Genomic DNA, 17,946 nt, shown 5'->3' on the forward strand with positions numbered 1-17,946 from the left:
TGCCAGGTCACCTGTGTTCCCAGCAGACGGCCATCCCTCCATTGGTTATCAAGTCTCAGTGGATTTCTTACCTGTCTCTGTCAATTGAAAGAGCACCAGCCAGGATATCTTCCTTTTTTGTAAAAACCCCAGGATCTCGCCACAAACGTGCAAAGCCTTCAGGGAGTCGCCTGCCTGTGACCCAGGGAAGAGGGAGAAAGACTCAGCAGGGAGCTGCAGAGCTGATGTTTAGAGCTGTGCACACGTGGGCAAGAGGGACGACCTCGGCACAGAAGGGGCCTTTCCTTCCTCTTCCTTTAACTGGTCATGATCTACAGAAGGTGTCACCCTGGGGCCTCTGGATGGAGGCAGCTCAGGTAGGAGGTGGTGGCCAGGGACCCTCAGAGCCCAAGGTCTGAAATAAGACATCAAGAGAAAGGCCCATAGCCTAGGGGTTCTCACTTCAGTGAACAAGGACTCTCCTGAGAAACCGTGTGAAATGAAGGTTCCAGGGCCCTCCCCCAAGAGACCCTGACTCAGGAGGTCTGGGGGGAACCGGGGACCCACAGTTTAAAGCACTCTGGGGGGCTGTGCAGGCTGCTCGCTGCCCCACCCACGGTGGGAGACGCCACCTTAGCTGATGAGGTCTGACGTATGTGCGGGGTCAGGTGTGATGAGAGCAGGCCCATCAAGGAAAAGAAAAACAGGCAAACCAGCAGCTGCAAAGAAGAACAGGCACTGAGACAAGATCCAGTGACCTCTGACTCTGCCCCGAAAGGAGCTCTAGAGGAGGGTGCACGCTCCTCTTTAATACAAATCGAGGCTGTAAGTCTTTCCTTTAAGTGGCTCTTCTCAGAAAGAAAACTCTCTAATCTTTTCTAAAGAAAATTTAATTGAGAAGAAATTATTACTGAATGGGTGATTTTATACTTGCCTCTAAACATGGCTTGGAAAGGTGACAGTGGTGAGAAATGAGGCTGTTGCTGAGCATCTCGTTGGGGGTGAGCTGCAGGGGCCCCTCACCTCTGCAGTGAGCTCCCACCAGCCCAGCCTCGCCCCCTGGCTTTCCATCTAGACGTGGGCTTGTAAAGTCTCTGGAGATAAACCCATAGGCTCCATCCTGACTCGGGGCAGGGGCCCACCTCTCCCGACCCCTGGTGCACACCCAGGCTGGGTGGGATCTCTGCACTCTGTGCCCTTGGCACTCAGGCCTGGTGGCTCTGGAGCCACCAAAATCCCTTCCAACAACAACCTGAAAACAAAAAACTTGGAAGAATCTTCTTATAGGTTTTTTACTTTAAATTATAATTACCAAAAAACCTTGGCTCAGCAATTGATCTAGTTGTCAGGCAGGTGTGTGTCCTGAGCTGACAGGTGGACCCCAACATTCACAGAGCCAGTGGTTTAGCTGGGGAGAGACTGGAGGGAGCGCCACATGGCTGGTTCTCCTCCTCCTCAGGAAGATGGGGGCGCCCCTCCTCACAGAGGACAGACACGGCAGGGGCACGCCTCATCTCTGGGGGAGGGGCGCTGTGCTGCCAAGCCTTAGGGGGTGTGGTAGGCACCAAGTAGGGTCCAGACTGGTCCCACGATGGTTCAAGGTGCCAGCCTGGAATTTAGAGCAGCCTTCTCTCCACCTGCTTTTCCTCACACCTGCCCTGTCCCTCGGCATGTGCCTATAACTGGGGGTGCACAGGAAGCAAGGCCATGGAAACAGGAGCACAGAAGGTTCCAGCGGACAGCTGATGGCTCCTCTGGGTTGTGAGGGTAAAAGGAAGCTAAATGAAAGCACCTCAAAAATGAAATGCTTTCTTTTTACCAGCAGCCTTGAGACCTCTGCCCCCACCTCAGCCTCCACTTGCATCCCCTCCCCACCCTCTGCTCCACCATGCTGGCCTCCTCACTGTGCCTTGTGCGTGTTAGGCCCCCCTGCCCCTTCATTGATTAAATTCAGACTGTACAGAAAGCAGGGCCAGGTTTATTCTGCAGCTTGCCTTTTTTCAGTCAACAGTCTGTCCTGTTCCAGCTGATTTTTAACTGAAGCACTAAACCTATAAACCCAGTAAGTTTTACTTCCAAATAAAGCTACAAGAACTCCAAACTTCCTGTCCATCCTTGGAAAAGCACAGTTCATTGGGTGAATCCTGAGAAATACTGCTGATCAGAACACTGATTAAAAATGAGCTTACTAGAAAAGAAAAAAATAAGTGAAGGAATTTCCTTTCTTGCCTCCTCTCGTTGGCAGTCCAGCTTCTCCAGCGCGCTCTCAACGCTTTCCTTCCCGGCTTGTTGAATCACGAAGTGCAGCGCGGCAGCAGAGACCCAGGCTGGGCCAGGGGCAGGGGCTGCTGTGTCGGGAGAGAGGAAACTGGGAGGCAGAGAGAGGTGTCAACACAGGAACCTCACAACCATGTCACCTAAGGACCTAAGGTCCTTGTTCCCGTAACTTTCACAACACTGGCCCTGCCCACCTCTAGGTCAAGCAGAGAAGCTTCAGAGTCAGCAGAAACGAGGTCTGTGTCCCTAATGCCCTGCTCTGCATGGTGACCTGCAGCAGAGGGCGGAGGCCCAAGCCTGTATCGTGGCCTGGTCCTGGGTTTGGGGTCCGGTTTCTGGTTCTCTTAGCACACCTCTGTGCTGTGGACAGTGCGCCTGGTCCTGGCCTCTGAGCTTTGAAAGGAGGTTATGGGACACTGAGGCCTGTTGCCTGGAGTCCGCTACTCAGACCCTCGCGGGTCTGCCTCTGGCCCTCCCGCTTACTTAGTCCCTGCTCTGACTGCAGTATGATGTTCAAAAACGTTCTCCAGCAAGTTAAAAAGTGCTGAAAATTAAGGGACTAGTCTGCTCTATCTGCAGAGGTAGGGTTGGTGGGCGAGACTTGCTTTCCTTGTTTTCTGAGATTTGGAGCATTCCTGACCCTGCAGCGGAACACAGATGGGTCAGGGATAAAAAACTCCTGTCAGAGTCAGACGTAAGGAGGCTGGATGGGGACCAGCAGTTCCTTCTGATGACCTCTAAGAACACAGCACTCCCCAAATCCAGCAGGATACTAGCGACCATCAGCTTGGCAAGTCCAGGCGGCAATTAACCCGGATCACTGGCCCAGGACTGCATCTTTGACGTCCCTGTGATGTTGACCCTGCCATTCCCCAGGCCCACTGTGGATGTCAGAGGAGATAGGCAGGTGGACAGGAAAGCTAAGCAGGGAGCTTCTGAAATCAGTTTTCCCTAAAACAGTCTTGAGCTCCTCACTCAGAAAGCTGTCAATTTGGTTCTGTTTGCTCCATGCCCATAAGGCCCCTCTCAAGCACCGCAAGATGCCTGTGGCGATTACCCAGAGCAGATCCTAAGGCACATCCACGCCTTCTCCCCCTTGTCTCGCTGCCAACACTTACCTCTGGGCAAACTGCTGGGCCTCTTGAAGCCTCTGCAGCTCCGGGGGCAGCGGGCCCTGGAAGCATCTTCTCCACCGACAGTGAAGCTCAGGCTCCAGGCGTGGCCACCACAACTCACAGAAGAGAAGACACCAGTAAGCAGATGGAGGCGGCTGTATTCGGAGACGTCTCCAGTCCCCACAGCCAAAAAGATCTGGAAACCTCGAGTGACCACTGGAGATTGAGGTGAGAGAGAGCCACTTGCCAGCGGACGCCCCTCTAAGCCCAGCTCACGTCCATCTAATGCTTCATAACTTCGACACAGTATCTCACGTACTTTGTTTAAGACTCTAAGCAAGTGCAGGAGGCATTCTCATCCTCATCTGCAGAGGACACGGAATTTGGAGAGGGGAGGGCCTTGCCTAAGGAGGCCCCCTGTTTGTGCAGTTGGCCACACTCTGTCCCAGAGCTGGGCCCAGTCCTTGGACATCCCTGCTGAGAGCTCGTGCTTTAAACACAGAATAGCTCACTGGCAGTGAATTCCATCCCACTGAGCTAACTAGTGAAATGCCAAAACAGCTCAGCGAGCTCAGCAGGCACTGTGCTGCTTTGAGGGAAATGAGCTCCAGTCCCAGGGCACTGAGGGTCATGATGCCACCTAGCAAAACTGAGGCAGGAGCAAGAAAGTTGTGTGGTGTCAGGACTCTAAGAAAGCCTGCAGAAGCATGGAAAGGAACCCCACATCCTCGATCCTAAAGGTCAGGTCACACAAAAGCCAGGTTGGTCTGAGACAGCAGCCAAGACAACAGATGGAACGAACACGAGATTATACCCATGGGAGAGCGTGGCAGTTACTGTTCAACTTCAGCCAACAGAGAACAAGTGAGTGAGTGAAGGGACACCCAGACGTGTGGACAGGAAGAGCCTGTTCCTTCCCAGCTCTTAGAAGTTTCTTTGCCACCTGAGACAGGTGCAGGGAGAGTGCAGGCAGGGGAACCCATGTTCTGACATGTTCTGTTTATTCCCCATCTCTCCTAATGCATCTTGTCTTAAATTATAATAACTAGGGTGAGGTTGGGGTCAGAAATGGAGAACACACTGCCGAGAAGCCACAGGCAGCTGACGGACGAGCTCAGCTGCACTGAGCCCCAGATCCAGAACACCCCCCGAAAGTCGGCTGGGCCTACCAGAGCAGAGGTCAGAACTATGGGGCACTCGGTCTGGCACGCGGTCAGGGTCAGGTTAGCTGTCAGGGAGGGGTCTCTACTTTGTGAACAGGCGTTGAGAAGCCCCTACAGAAGAGAACATGCCAGAAGCTCAGCAGTTTGCACTTGAGCCCAGGCCCTGAAAGACACCCTGGCTTCAGAGCACCACCAGACACAAGGATACAGCCCAAGCAGGCGCAGAGAGAAAGGGGATTACCCTGAAGAAGTGGACGGTGATGTCGTGGCTCAGGGCACCTCCCTGGGAGCAGAAGTTTCTCTGCAAAACAGTACAGGCCAGTGAGAAAGGAACCAGCGGGGAGGAGGGACAGGGACGGCATCTGCTGAGGTTTAGCTGTGGAAGAAAACACACTGTGAAGACAGGAGCCCCGATCACAGCACTACTACTGACCATGGAGGCTGGCCTTGGTTAAATGGCTTCATGTCCACCCACATGCTGTTCTGGAACCTTCCAGCTCACTGCCTCTCCACACGGCTCCTCTGTGCCTCCAGATCCCCCAGGCTGCCAGCCTTGGCCCAAACACAGGCGGTTCCAGGCAGGCTGGGCGCCCAGGGGAGGCGGGAGAGCGCTCCCTGCTGGCCTTGCTGCGGGCACGGCCTCACTCTTTCCTACCTCCTCTCTGCTTGCTTTGCCCTTTGCTGACGAGGCGCTGGCCTGCGTATCTCACAGGCCGTTCGGAGAGCTTTAAGGAAAACAGCCTCCGTGAGAACCTAAAGAAAATCTAATCTTCCTCTGCATTCAGAGTCACCTTTTAAAGCTCTACATGACTGAATGGGACCTTAGTTCAATCTCCAGTCGTATTTGTGCATTTTTGAAAACTAGAAAAACACTTTTAGGAGTAGAAGCTACTCTCCTGAAGTGTGCAGGGAGCACGCTTATTCGTGGTCACCTCATCAACCTACCCTGACTGGGCACAGGTCCAGGGACACCATCTCCCATCTTTCTTGGCAAGACTGACACTGAGTGACATGTAAAGTGAACGGGGCCGCCTGTTGCTGACGGCAGTTGTCACACACCACCCAGCTTTTGTACACCCAACAAGTGTCAGAATCAGAAAGAAATGAACGCAAGTGTGTGGCAAGCAGAAGTATCTGCAGCATTCCATGGGTCCAAATGTTACCGCTTGAGGAAAGTTCTGTGAAGGAACTTCAGCTCCGGAGGCAGGTCTCCGCGTCACGCCAGCCTGTGTCTGGCTGTGGTGAAGGGCTGCACTCACAGCCAGCCGCTCCTGCTCGTGCATGTCTCCCTGAGCGGGACTTCCCCTCCTTTTCCTCAGGAAACCCATGGGTCAGGACACGCACTGAGGATTCGCTCCAAGGGACCAAAGACGCACTCTTGAACTTCCAAGAGCCAGCCCTCAGTGACCAGATCACCCCCTCATCCCTGCGTCCTGTGGTCACTTGCACCACACCTACCAGCTCAGAGTTGACCAAGTGGAAGAACTCGTCACAGTCAGGGGCGGCTGGCTGTTCCACCTGGGGGCTGCCGACAAGCACCAACGGAGGCAGGCTGAGGAGGACCCTTGGAAAGAAGGGGGTATGTCAGTGGTGAAGGCACGGCCTAGCTTCACTCCTTCTCAAGAGCTCACAGACTCTGCGAGCTGCAACGATCCTCTCTGCTCATTCTTGGAACTAGAGTCTCTGGTCTGCAGCCCCACTGTCCCTGCCTGGCCCTGCTAGGCCCACTGCAGACACTCAAAATGTGTTACCAAAACCAATTTCTTTTTTGAGGAAGGTTAGCCCTTCCTCAATGATGAACTAACATCCGTGCCCATCTTCCTCTACGTTATATGTGGGAGGCCTACCTCAGCATGGCTTGATAAGCAGTGCGTAGGTCTGCACCCGTTATGTGAACCAGCAAACCCCGGGCCGCTGAAGCTGAGCGTGCAAACTTAACTGCCATGCCAAAAGGCTGGCCCCATCAAAAACCAATTTTTCAGCTGCATAATGAGCAAGTAAAGGGTGCACCATGGTCTACTGAAGCGGTTCCAAATAACTGGAAATTCCATCATTTCACACTCTTCATTCATTATAAATATGGCTGCAGTGACTATCTCTGAGCATTCACAGTTTCCTTATTTTAACATGTGTTCTTTAAGGCTGCATCTTTCAACAAAGGGATTCCCGAGTCTGAGCAGGAAGGTATTAATCCAAAATGCTTTTTACACCTCCAGACCCTGTTCTCTGTGGAACCCCAAGAAGATGCCGCCAGCACAGGGTAGGGGGCGGGGGACAGAAACGAATGACCAATGGAGAGAAAACTCAGTGTAGAGACAGACTCTGAGATGTGGTGCTAGGTTACCGTTTGTACATGAGCAGCTCCTGCTGTTTCCGAAGGCGGGCGGCCACGTCCCACCCACTTGCCAGAGCCTGGAGCCGTCTGCGGAAAACCCTGAAAAGGAAGTGCCCCCGAGAGGAAGAGTGGCTGTAGGGTGCCGCGGGGCCCTGCTCCAGGTCAGCAGCCATCTCCTGGAAAAAAGGAAGGCCAAGATGTTCACATACATTTCTCTCTGCTTCCAGGTAGTTCTCTGGTCCCAAATGTGAAGGCAGAAAGTCCTTGGGGCTCAGCCCCAGCTGAGACCCTGAAACAGGCTTGGGTGGGTTTGGGGGAGAGGTCTCCACAGGGGCTAGGAGGAGTGAGTGGGACAAGCCTTTTTACCTGGAAATCACTGAAAAACTGCACAAATTTGCCAAAATAAAATAAGAACAGTACAAAGGACACCTTTACCCCCATTCACTTATGGCTAACATCTCACCATGTGTATCGTTTGCTCTTTCCCTGTACGCACAGGTGTGTGCACAATTTGGGGGTAAATCACATACACAGGGCACACACAGCAGGCACCTGATCAATGCCTGTGGACTGAAAGCACACACACGCATGTGCACACTACCCACCTGCAGACAGACGCAGAGCTAGAACAAGCCAAGCACCCACCTCTTATCACATGTGACCCCAAACCCCACGACTCGCGCTGTGTCTGCCCTCCCTGCTCACTCTTCCTTCCACAGCCAGTTATGATAGACATGGAGGACAAGAGTCAAGATGAGGGATCAGGGGATTCAGGTCTCTTTTTTGTGGGATGTTTCACTCATTTGTTAGTAAATTTTCCCAGTGCTCCAGACCACACCCTCCATGGTTTCTCTTTCATTCCCACATTTTCCAAATTCAGGCACCTTAAGGTGGCAGCCAAGACACCATCAAGAAGCATGAAATCCACACAGAGACTCTTATAAAACAGAACCGCACGTACATTTCCAAAGGTCCAGGTTCCCAGTGTACACAGTGGATGTGAAAGCAGAGGGGCCTTGTCTGCACTTGGACCCCAGAGCTTACTCTTAGGGTCTGACATTTATCATCCTCAAAAGATCAGAGGAGAGCAGGCATGTCAACTGCAGAATGCGGAATTTCAAATGAGAGCACCACTTCCGCACTCTCGGAAGCGCTCGTGCCTCGGTGAAAAGCACGGGATGGCCTGTGGAGGTGCCGGATGGCCCATGGAACAGGGGTCTCCTGGCCTCCGGACTCTGCCAAGTGGAGGATTATTTATGTCATTTCTCAGAGCCTGACATCTAAATTGAGCAGCCAAGAGTTAGAAAGCAGAAAATAGCGGAGTTGCAACCATTTTACTATCAAAGTTAGTATTTTCTTAATTTCCTCTATTTTCAAATTTTAAATGTCCCAAAGCCTAAAGATGGTCTCAACAGCACAGCTTTTGTTTCTGTATCTCTGTGATGTTCTCTGGTGAAGTGAGTTCACAGAGCACAGTCACTCTGGGTCTGGGCCATTGTGTGCATGATGTGTTTTCATTCTGCTTGGTTGCCTTAGGACCCATTAAGGATATTCATAATAAATATCTTAATAGCAGATAGCTTATATGCAGTGAACACACTGAATTTTGCATCTTCTAACTCACCTGCAATCTGGAAAAAATATCTCGATTTCCTGTGCAGCCACCAAGAACCAAATCAGAATTCTCTGAGTGGTTGTGACTCCTTGAACTGAAATGAAAATACAATAAAAGCCTCATAAGTACCTCCCATCTGTCCTGGAGTTTCCGCTTCTCCTCCTGCCTCCAATGGTGTTGGTCCCAGAGCCAGAGGTCCCTGGAGACTTCGTGACACTCACAGTAATCAACAACAAACTACAGAACCTTCTACAACAAAATACTAGCAACCCAAATCCAGCAACATATAAAAACAATTATGTATCAGGACGAAGTAGGATTTATCCCAAGAATGCAAGGTTGGTTCAACATCCAAAAATCAATTATTTGTAATACACGTACAATAGAATAAAAAAACCACATGATCGGGGCTGGCCCTGAGGCTGAGTGGTTAAAATTCCATGTGCTCTGCTTTGGTGGTCCGGGTTCACAGGTTTGGGTCCTGGGTGCAGACCTACTTCACTCATCAGCCATGCTGGGGTGGCATCCCACATACAAAACAGAGGAAGACTGGCACAGATGTTAGCTCAGGGCAAATCTTCCCCACAAAAATAAAAATTAAAATTAAAAACCCTATATGTGATCATCACAATAGATGCAGATAAAACATGAGACAAAATTCAACACTTTCATGATAAAAACCCTCAACAAAGTAGTAGAAGGGAACTTCCTTAACCTGATAAAGGGCAACTATGAAAAAACCGCAGCTGACATCATACTTAGTGATCAAAGACTGAAAACCTTCCTCCTAAGATCATGAACAAGACAAAGATGTCCTATCTTACCACTTCCATTCAATACCGCACTGGAAATTCTAACCAGGAAAATTCAGTCAGAAAAAGAAATAAAGGGTATCCAGATTGGAAAGAAAAAAATTAAACCATTTCTATTCACAGATGCCACAATCTTATATATAGAAAATCCTAAAGAATCCACAATAAAAAACTATTAGAGCAAATAAGCGAGTTCAGCAAAATTGTAGGATATGAAATCAATATACAGAAATCAGTTTTATTTCTATACACTAGCAAGGAATAATCCAAAAATGAAATTAAGACAATAATTCCATTTAGAATGATGTTAAAAAGAACAAAAATACATTAAAAATTTAACACAGAAGTACATGATTTGTATGCTAAAAACTAAAAAACATTACTGAAAAAAAATTAAGTAAAAATAAATGAAAAGACATCCCATGTTTATGGATAGGAAGATTCAGTACTGTTTAAGATGGCAATCCTACCCAAATTGATCTACAGGTACAATGCAATTCCTATCGGAATCCCAGCTGGTTTTGTAGAAAGTGACAAGCTGATCCTAAAATTCATATGGAATCGCAAAGGACACAGAATAACCAATCTTGAAACAATCAGAAAAAACCCTCACACGTATGGTTAATCGATTTTTGACAGGGGTACCAAGACCATTCAACAGAGAAAGGACTATCTCTTCAACAAAAGGTGCTGGGACAACTGGATCTCCACAGGCAAAATTATGAAGTTAGATCCCTAACTTACACTATGTACAAAAATTAACTCAAAATGCATCAAAAGCCTAAATATAAGAACTAAAACCAAAACAGATGAATTAGACAATCAAAATTTAAAACTTTTATGCATCAAAGTACTAACTATGCTGAAGTACATAAAGGAAAATATGAGCACAATAAGTAAATTTCAGCATACTCCAGTGAGGGAGTGAAAAGATGACTCATAGAATGAGACAAAAACATTTACAACTTATACATCTGATAGGGAGCTGGTATCTAGACTATATAAAGAACTCAGAACTTACTAAGACAAATAACCTAATTTTAAAATGGGAAAAGGAACTGAATAGACACTTCTCCAAAGAAGATACACAAAAGTCAAGCAAATGAAAAGATGCTCAATGTCATTAGCCATCAGGAAAAAGCAAATAAAACCATAAAGAAATATAACATTGCACATCACTAGGATGGACATTATCAAAAAACCAGATAACAATAACATTGCTGGTGATAATGTGGAGAAATTGGGACCCTCCTATACTGCTGGGGAGAATGTAAAACGGTGCAGTTTTGGAAAACAGTCTGGTCATTCCTCAAAAAGCCAAATGTAGGGTAAGACCCAGCAATTCCATTCCTAGGCATAGGCCCAAGAAAAATGAAAACACAGGACCACACAAAAACCTGCAGACAAATGTTCACTGCAGAATTATTCATAGCCAAAAAGTGAAAACAACCCAAATGTCCATCAACTGATGAATGGATAAACAAAATGTGGTATATCTTCCATGGAATATTTTTCAGCCATAAAAAGGAATGAAGTTCAATACATGCTACAACAAGGATGAACTCTGAAAACATTATTCTGAGTAAGCCTGACACAAAGAACCACATATTGTATGCTTCCATTTATACAAAATGTCCAGAATTGACAAATCTGTAGACAGTAAATTCATGGTTGCCAGGGGCTGGAGGGCATGCACAGACATTCATTGATTTCGCCCTGGGCACACATACTTGTCTGTCCCTCTTGAGCTGCTCTCAAGAGCCCTAGGGAAAACCAAAGGACAAGAGGAGTGGCCCGAACTTCAGTTTGCCTGGCATGTGTTGTTCCTGGCCACTAAGTGTGGCAGGAGGAACTCCAGTGCTTGGTGCTACTGAAATGTAACATGAGTTTGTAAGAGTTGTGCCGAGTGGACTACATGTTTACTGATCCTTGTGGAGAACAGAAGGGCACTGGGAGAAGCAGAGGTGTCTGTCTTGTGTTGTGTCTTCAGTAACCATTTGCCTGGACATCGTTTCTTAAGAGTGTAATGACAGGATTCATTTTCTATGATTGAAGTAAAATAATGTATCACCTGAAACGTAGAAAATGGAATTTCTCATGACCTCACCACCATGACACGGCAATCATGAGGATGAAGAGAGAAAACAGATACTTCAGCAGAAACACACCCAACACAGCCTAGACGCTACGGCCTCCCGGCCTGTTGTGGCAGTCAGTCCATGGCAGTCTGCACGCACCTGGGATGGTAACACTGGGCAGTGCTCACCACTTGCCAGACCTTTCGTCCCACTTTTCACCTTTGCTGATCCTGAATACCAGGTGACATAGGAGAAAGATAAAGCTGTTGCCACTGGCAAATAGATACACATGAAGAAAAGTGATCCAGGAAGCTGACCTTTATTTCTCCTGGACTCAGACTGAACTGACCCAGGAAGCTGGTCTTTATTTCTCCTGGACTCAGACTGAACTGACCCAGGAAACTGGTCTTTATTTCTTCTGGACTCAGGCTTACCATCAGGACATGTTCAGTTCTGCCTCGTACAATACAAACTGGACTGAGAGAAACAAGAACACAAGCTCAGAAGGACCAAAATCAAAAGTCAGACCCTTTTTGGCATTAGCATTGCTAACCTTTGGCAGAAGTCCAGCAGCACATCGACAAGAACTGTGCACGCTGTCTCCAGGTCTCCATCGCAGCCCCCTGCAGCAGCCGGCTGGGGCAGGAAATGCTCGTGGATCGCCCACTGGTGGAAGTCCCACCTGCAACAGCAAACACCAAGGTCTGCGCTAAGAAAGCTGTAAGCAGGGGCTCCTGTGCCTGGGAAGTGAGCCCACAGCAAGGGGCACAGCACCAGCAGGGGTGGCATCAGGGGCCGGGGACTGTGGGAAGGCCTTCTACCACTAATCAAGGCCCACTTGGGCCATCCCGCTGGGTGACTGCTGACACATGGCTCCTGAGCTGGGGAGTGGAGTGGGCACCTGCACCCTGTCCAGGCTGAGTCATCATCCCAGGATGCCTGCGAACTGCCCCTAGGTCCACTAGCAAAGGTGTCCAGATGTGGACTAGGCCCAGATGCCCATGGGAGGTCTGAAGGACATAGTAATTGAGAACTGCAGCACAGAGAGCCACCAACACTGCAGTCTCTTTACGTAGAAAGAGCCAAACCCAACTAAGACGTCCCCATACCACCACAAGGGGGCGAGGGACGGAGGGGACAGAGGGCAGGTGCTTCCTCCACGCCATGGGGCACTTGCACAGAACACACCTGAGTGTCCCTTGTGCAATTAAAAAAGGAAAGAAAGGAAATCTCAGAACACATGGTGACCTGAGAGCAAGTTAAGAAATGGTCACAGCAGAAATTTCTTCTTTTCCTACTGGAAAGAGGAGGGGAAGGGAAAGAGGAATGAGACCCAAGGACAGGTGACCCTTTGAAGGAAGCACTCACAAAGCCCGCTTGGTGCAAACCTGAACAGTAAACAGTTATTTTGTTGGAAAAAGCAGTTTATTGTTCTTTTCATCACAGCAACTTTTCTATTTGTTCCATCCAGAATCTGACACTATGATACAAGCGCGGGGAGACACAGCACTCCACGTGTGTGGGAAGGGTCTCTGAACACATGAAGGACAGTGGCTCAAGGACAGCTGATGTGACCCTTGCCCTCAGCTGCCCCCCTGGGGTCTCTGTGCCCCTCCGGGGTCTCTACAGCACATTTCCCTCCCTGACCTCCACCGCTCAAACCCACAGCCCTGCCAGCACCCTGCTCGCATGCCCAGAACAGCACGTCTGACCTCCCAACGGTCTCATAATGGGCCCTGGGACCCACATGGGCTCAGACCTTGCTTCACCCGCTCCCGGGGCCACCACTTCAAAGCCAGCGCTCCATGAGGCATTGGTCCGGTCCTCTGGCTCCCCAGCTGGCCAAGTGTGGGAGACAGCAGCGGGCTGGCCGACATCAGCTGAGAACTCTCAGGCTCCCTGGCAGGACTCAGGATCCCACCACAGCCCCTCATTACATGCAGCTTTCTCTGCTTCTCTCCCACCTTGGGTACGTGCGTTGGCTGCTTCCCCACCCCTCTCCAGGAACCCCCTCTCACAGCCCAGTCTGGTGTCTTCAGGGTGCCTGTCCCTTCCTCTAATCCATTCTATCTGTACAGGTGTACAGTTCTGTACAATTTCTTGGCAAGAAGGCCCAGTCAGGGTGTCAGGAGTGGAAGTGCAAGTGGGGACCCTGTGGGCATCGGCACCCTATATATGCACAGAGGTGCCATATGGGCAGGCTGGTCTCATTCAGTCTGCATCCTCAGCTTCTACAACATTCTAGAAATGTCTGGTAAACAGTAGGAACTCAGTTTGTTGAAGACAGGAATGAATGAATGAAATTGTCCTCACAGGTTATACGTTAAACTGAATATTAAATTGAGGATATATAATGACAAAACTTTGACTTTAAGACAATGTAGAAAACCATAACATTTTAAAGGGCAGTTCTATTTAAATACTTACCTTTCCTTTTTTCTTTTTTTTTTTTTGGTGAGGAAGATTGTCCCTGAGCTAACATCTATGCCAATCTTCCTCTATTTTGTATGTGGGATGCCACCACAGCATGGCGTGATAAGCAGTCCTAGGTCCACGCCTGGGATCCGAGCCTTCGAACCCCGTGCTGCTGATGCAGAACACGTGAACTTAACCACTATGCCACCGGGCCAGCCCCAATACTCACCTTTCTGTATCTGAAAGAGAATCAACTTCAGGTTGAATTTCCAGTTCCAGCTGTAACCAGTCTCTGTAAGTTAACTGAGAGAAGACCAACTGAATTTCACAAGGACCAGAAGTCATAGGTTGGGTTTATAAAAGTGTCATTGCATCTCGTGCACTGTGTTATGCTAACGTTGCCACTGAAAGAGTCTCAGAGGAAGGGAACCGTGCTTGTGTCTGTCAGAAGAATCTCTGTCGTCATACCATTTCCCACTGTTAGACTGAGATGTGGGCACCAAGCCCTGATGATGAACTGACATATTGCTTAATTTGAGTCTGAATGTGAAGCTAACTAAAACCACTCAAATTGGTACTTTTTCCTTCTGGTGAGGAGGATTGGCCCTGAGCTAACATCTGTGCCAGGCTTCCTCTATTTTGCACATGGGGTACCGCCACAGCAGGGCTTGACGAGTGGTGTGTAGGTCTGTGCCCGGGATCTGAACCCATGAACTCTGGGCTGCCAAAGCAGAATGTGTGAACTTAACCACTATGCCACCAGGCTGACCCCCACAAATTGGTACTTTTAAACTGAATTCTCCAGCATACTGCCTGGTTTTGAATAGGGCATCCACAACCCGCGACAAACCTCTCAAGTTACTGTACAGCAGCACTAGCAAAGAAATCACTTTCTAGTTCACTTGGGTTAGGCAAATAACCAAAGAATAAACTTGATATAATAACATGCTTCAAATATTCACAGTAGCATATTTCTTGTTTTTAAATTCTTGGAACATCAACATTAAATTCCACACATCATCGGGGCTGGCCCGGTGGTGCAGCAGTTAAGTGCGCACATTCCACTTCGGCGGCCCGGGGTTCACTGGTTCAGATCCCAGGTGTGGACACAGCACCACTTAGCACGCCATGCTGTGGGAGGCGTCCCACAAAGAAAGCAGAGGAAGATGGGCACGGATGTTAGCCCAGGGTCAATCTTCCTCAGCAAAAAGAGGAAGATTGGCAGCAGTTAGCTCTGGGCTAATCTTCCTTGAAGAAAAAAAAAAAATTCCACACATCAACACAAAGACTAATCTCAAAACCTCACGTTTGCATGTGAAAAAGGACATCACAGGAACACACACGCAACATGCTCCCATTGTGTAAAGGCCAGAGCCAGGTGACACACGTGTGTGGCCAAGCAGGAGGAGCAAGGCCAGGGTTACCCAGAGATGGGACAGTGGCCCTGAGATGCAGGTGAGGTGCCTGCTGAGCAGCCGGTGGGCACAATGCTCCTGCACCTTTACTCTTCATGGGAAACACAGACTGTCCAACCTACTCTTTTATTATTAATTTTTTGTTGAGGAAGATGCGCCCTGAGCTAATATCTGTGCCAGTCTTCCTCTATTTTTTGGTATGTGGGCCACCAGCACAGCATGGCCGCTAACAGAGGGGTGTTAGTCTGCGCCCAGGAACCAAACCTGGGCTGCTGAGGCAGAGCACACTGAACTTAACTGCTAGGCCACCAGGGCTGGCCCCAGAGCAACTCTTTGTTTTTTTTTTGAGGAAGATTAGCTCTGAGCTAACATCTGCTGCCAATCCTCCTCTTTTTGCTGAGGAAGACTGGCCCTGAGCTAACATCTGTGCCCATCTTCCTCTACTTTATATGTGGGACGCCTATCACAGCATGGCTTGCCAAGGGGTGCCATGTCTGCACCTGGGATCTGAACTGGCGAACCCTGGGCCGCTGAGAAGTGCAACGTGCAAACTTAACCGCTGCGCCACCAGGCCAGCCCCCCAGAGCAACTCTTGATTAACTGACATTTGTTATCAGTTCCATGGAGTGGATCCCGACTCCCAGGGCCCTGTGGACAGCAGAGCAGAGCCCTGCCTCGCCTGTCACGCCGTCCTCTCCCCTCCTGGCGCTCAATGAGACGATGCCCCACTGCCACTCATACGGTTTTCAGGGCCAGTTTTGTCAGAAGTGGGTGGCCAGGTCCTCTTTCCTAGTCTGTCTTAGTCTGGTAGTTCCACTGAAATCTGCCCATCATGGGTGACCCCGCTGGTATTTGAAGTACCAGTGGCAGACATTTCAGCACCACAGCCACCTGCAGCCACCACTGTATGACAACCGACAAAGGGGTGGTGTGGTTCCAAATGGGAAATGAACCTGGGCCTTGGCAGTGAGAATGGCCAATCTTAACCACTAATAATTAATATAGTTAACGATAAAAGAATTTAAAAATTATAATAGAACAGTTGAGAATTTATCTAAAGATCAAAACAAGCAGGCAAACATCCAAGAAATAAATGAAAAGTTATGAAAAGAGAGCAGAGACTACCAACACAGGCATGTTGGCTGGAGCGGGCCACGGTTCCCAGGGACTGCGCTCTGAAAAGCCCAGCCCAAATCGGAGCCTCGCAGATATGTTTAAAATATGTTTTTATTCACCCTTAAAATTTTCTGCAAAATGCTACTACTGAGAGGAACTGGGCAAAGATCAGATGGGATCTTTCTGCCTCATTTCTTACATCTGCATGTGAACCTACACTGATCCCAATAACACTTTCAATCAGTCCCGTCTGTGCTGCTCGGCATCACCAGCTCAGGCCCACCGCCTGCCCATCACGTCCTCAGGGAGCCCCGAGTCCACACCCCAAAGCCCTGGGCGTTAAGACGAGGTGAGAAGTAGGGACAATGGGACCTACATGAAATTGCTTCTCCTTCAATAACTCCTGGAAGGTTCTCTGTCTCCACAGACAGAGGGCAGCTCGCTGCCAGTCCATGGAGGGCAGGCCCAAGGGCTTCCAGGCAAGGCCGGCTGTGTCCTCCTGAGAGAGAGGGTCTCGGGCTTCGGAGAACAATCTGAACACCAAGAACTGAAACTGAAAGAGACACTGAAACTGAAAATACGTGAGTGACCTGGCTGTGCACAGCACGGCAGTGTGGAGACCCCGCAGCGGCCTCACCAAGCCCTCGTGGGGCCCTGGGCACCCTGTGTCCACCGTTATAGATGGCATTTCAGGGAGCAGCCTGTATGTAAACCCTGGCACATCTGCCTCCTTGGGCGAACTGCCCCGAAGCAGGCTCCCTGGGCCTGACTGCCCTCCACAGGGAGGAGCTGGTCTAGCCCTGCAGCCGCGAACAGCCGTGCTCCCAGACTTTTGCAGCACTGGTCTTTTCACGAAAAAGCTTACCAATTGCATAAGCAAAACACTTTCCAGCTGCAGGCTGATCAAGGGGACCATGGAGGAGGGCACAGCTGGATCGGAACTAGAGAGTGGGCTGGGGGACTTCCTTGTCTAGATCACTCCTCCTAATCTTCATTCCTTGCTTGAAAATTCGGGCATCTGGGACTAAGCTCCTCGATGCAAACAAGTGGGGAGCAGTGGTGCGCCCAGGACACCAGGCTGCTCCCAGTGCTGACTGCCTCGCCAGTTAGAGCCCACGAGGCTACCTCCCAAAGCTGCTCAGGTGACTTTAATGTGAAGCCTGGAACTGAGAACCAGGTTTCAACTTCACAAGAGATGTTCCCTAAAACTCTGCGGAAGGAGTAACACTTGTTCACATTGTAACTTCACTTCCAGCATTTGCGGTTTCTCACATGCACTGTTAAATTCCTCTGGTCTTCTAAGAAATGTAACAAGCATTCACTGGACGAGACACGTCTTTAGAGGAAATTCAGAGTTCTTCTTTAAATGGAAAGATATTTTTTAATGAATATTTATCTTCTTATATCCCTATTTTATAAATACCAATTTCTGTTTCTCCTAAAAAAGGGAGGGGCATTTGTAGCTGTCATCTTACATCCCCTCATTTTAACTCAGAACACAAGGAAAAAGCAGTGTTTGGCCCACACAGATAGTTGTGGCAGCCTCTAAGAGGTGGCCTGGGGAATCACAGAGCACAGGGCTGCACACCGAGAAAGGACTCTCAGCCAGCAGCGACCGTGGACTTT

General features: G+C 49.4%; 1 protein-coding gene across 9 annotated transcripts in view; it reads right to left on the reverse strand.

The window, feature by feature from the left end:
• Positions 1-17,946, reverse strand: part of FANCA (FA complementation group A) — a 57,095-nt gene that overhangs the window by 1,512 nt on the left and 37,637 nt on the right. For 5 of the 9 annotated variants that reach the window (XM_046683329.1, XM_046683324.1, XM_046683325.1 and 2 more), the window contains 12 exons: positions 16,697-16,873; positions 14,019-14,092; positions 11,928-12,056; positions 8,494-8,578; positions 6,879-7,045; positions 5,993-6,098; positions 4,776-4,910; positions 4,541-4,645; positions 3,375-3,487; positions 2,209-2,347; positions 612-698; positions 72-174 (listed from right to left, as the gene is read on the reverse strand). In XM_046683329.1, coding sequence (XP_046539285.1) covers positions 72-174; positions 612-698; positions 2,209-2,347; positions 3,375-3,487; positions 4,541-4,645; positions 4,776-4,910; positions 5,993-6,098; positions 6,879-7,045; positions 8,494-8,578; positions 11,928-12,056; positions 14,019-14,092; positions 16,697-16,873 — 1,420 coding nt within the window. Of the gene's footprint in view, positions 1-71; positions 175-611; positions 699-2,208; positions 2,348-3,374; positions 3,588-4,540; positions 4,646-4,775; positions 4,911-5,992; positions 6,099-6,878; positions 7,046-8,493; positions 8,579-11,927; positions 12,057-14,018; positions 14,093-16,696; positions 16,874-17,946 lie in introns of those variants that run through there. The other 4 variants (XM_046683330.1, XM_046683327.1, XM_046683328.1 and 1 more) reach the window with 3 other exon arrangements.

Source organism: Equus quagga, chromosome 13 (genome assembly GCF_021613505.1).
Source record: "Equus quagga isolate Etosha38 chromosome 13, UCLA_HA_Equagga_1.0, whole genome shotgun sequence".
In the NCBI taxonomy this organism is placed as follows: Eukaryota; Metazoa; Chordata; class Mammalia; order Perissodactyla; family Equidae; genus Equus; species Equus quagga.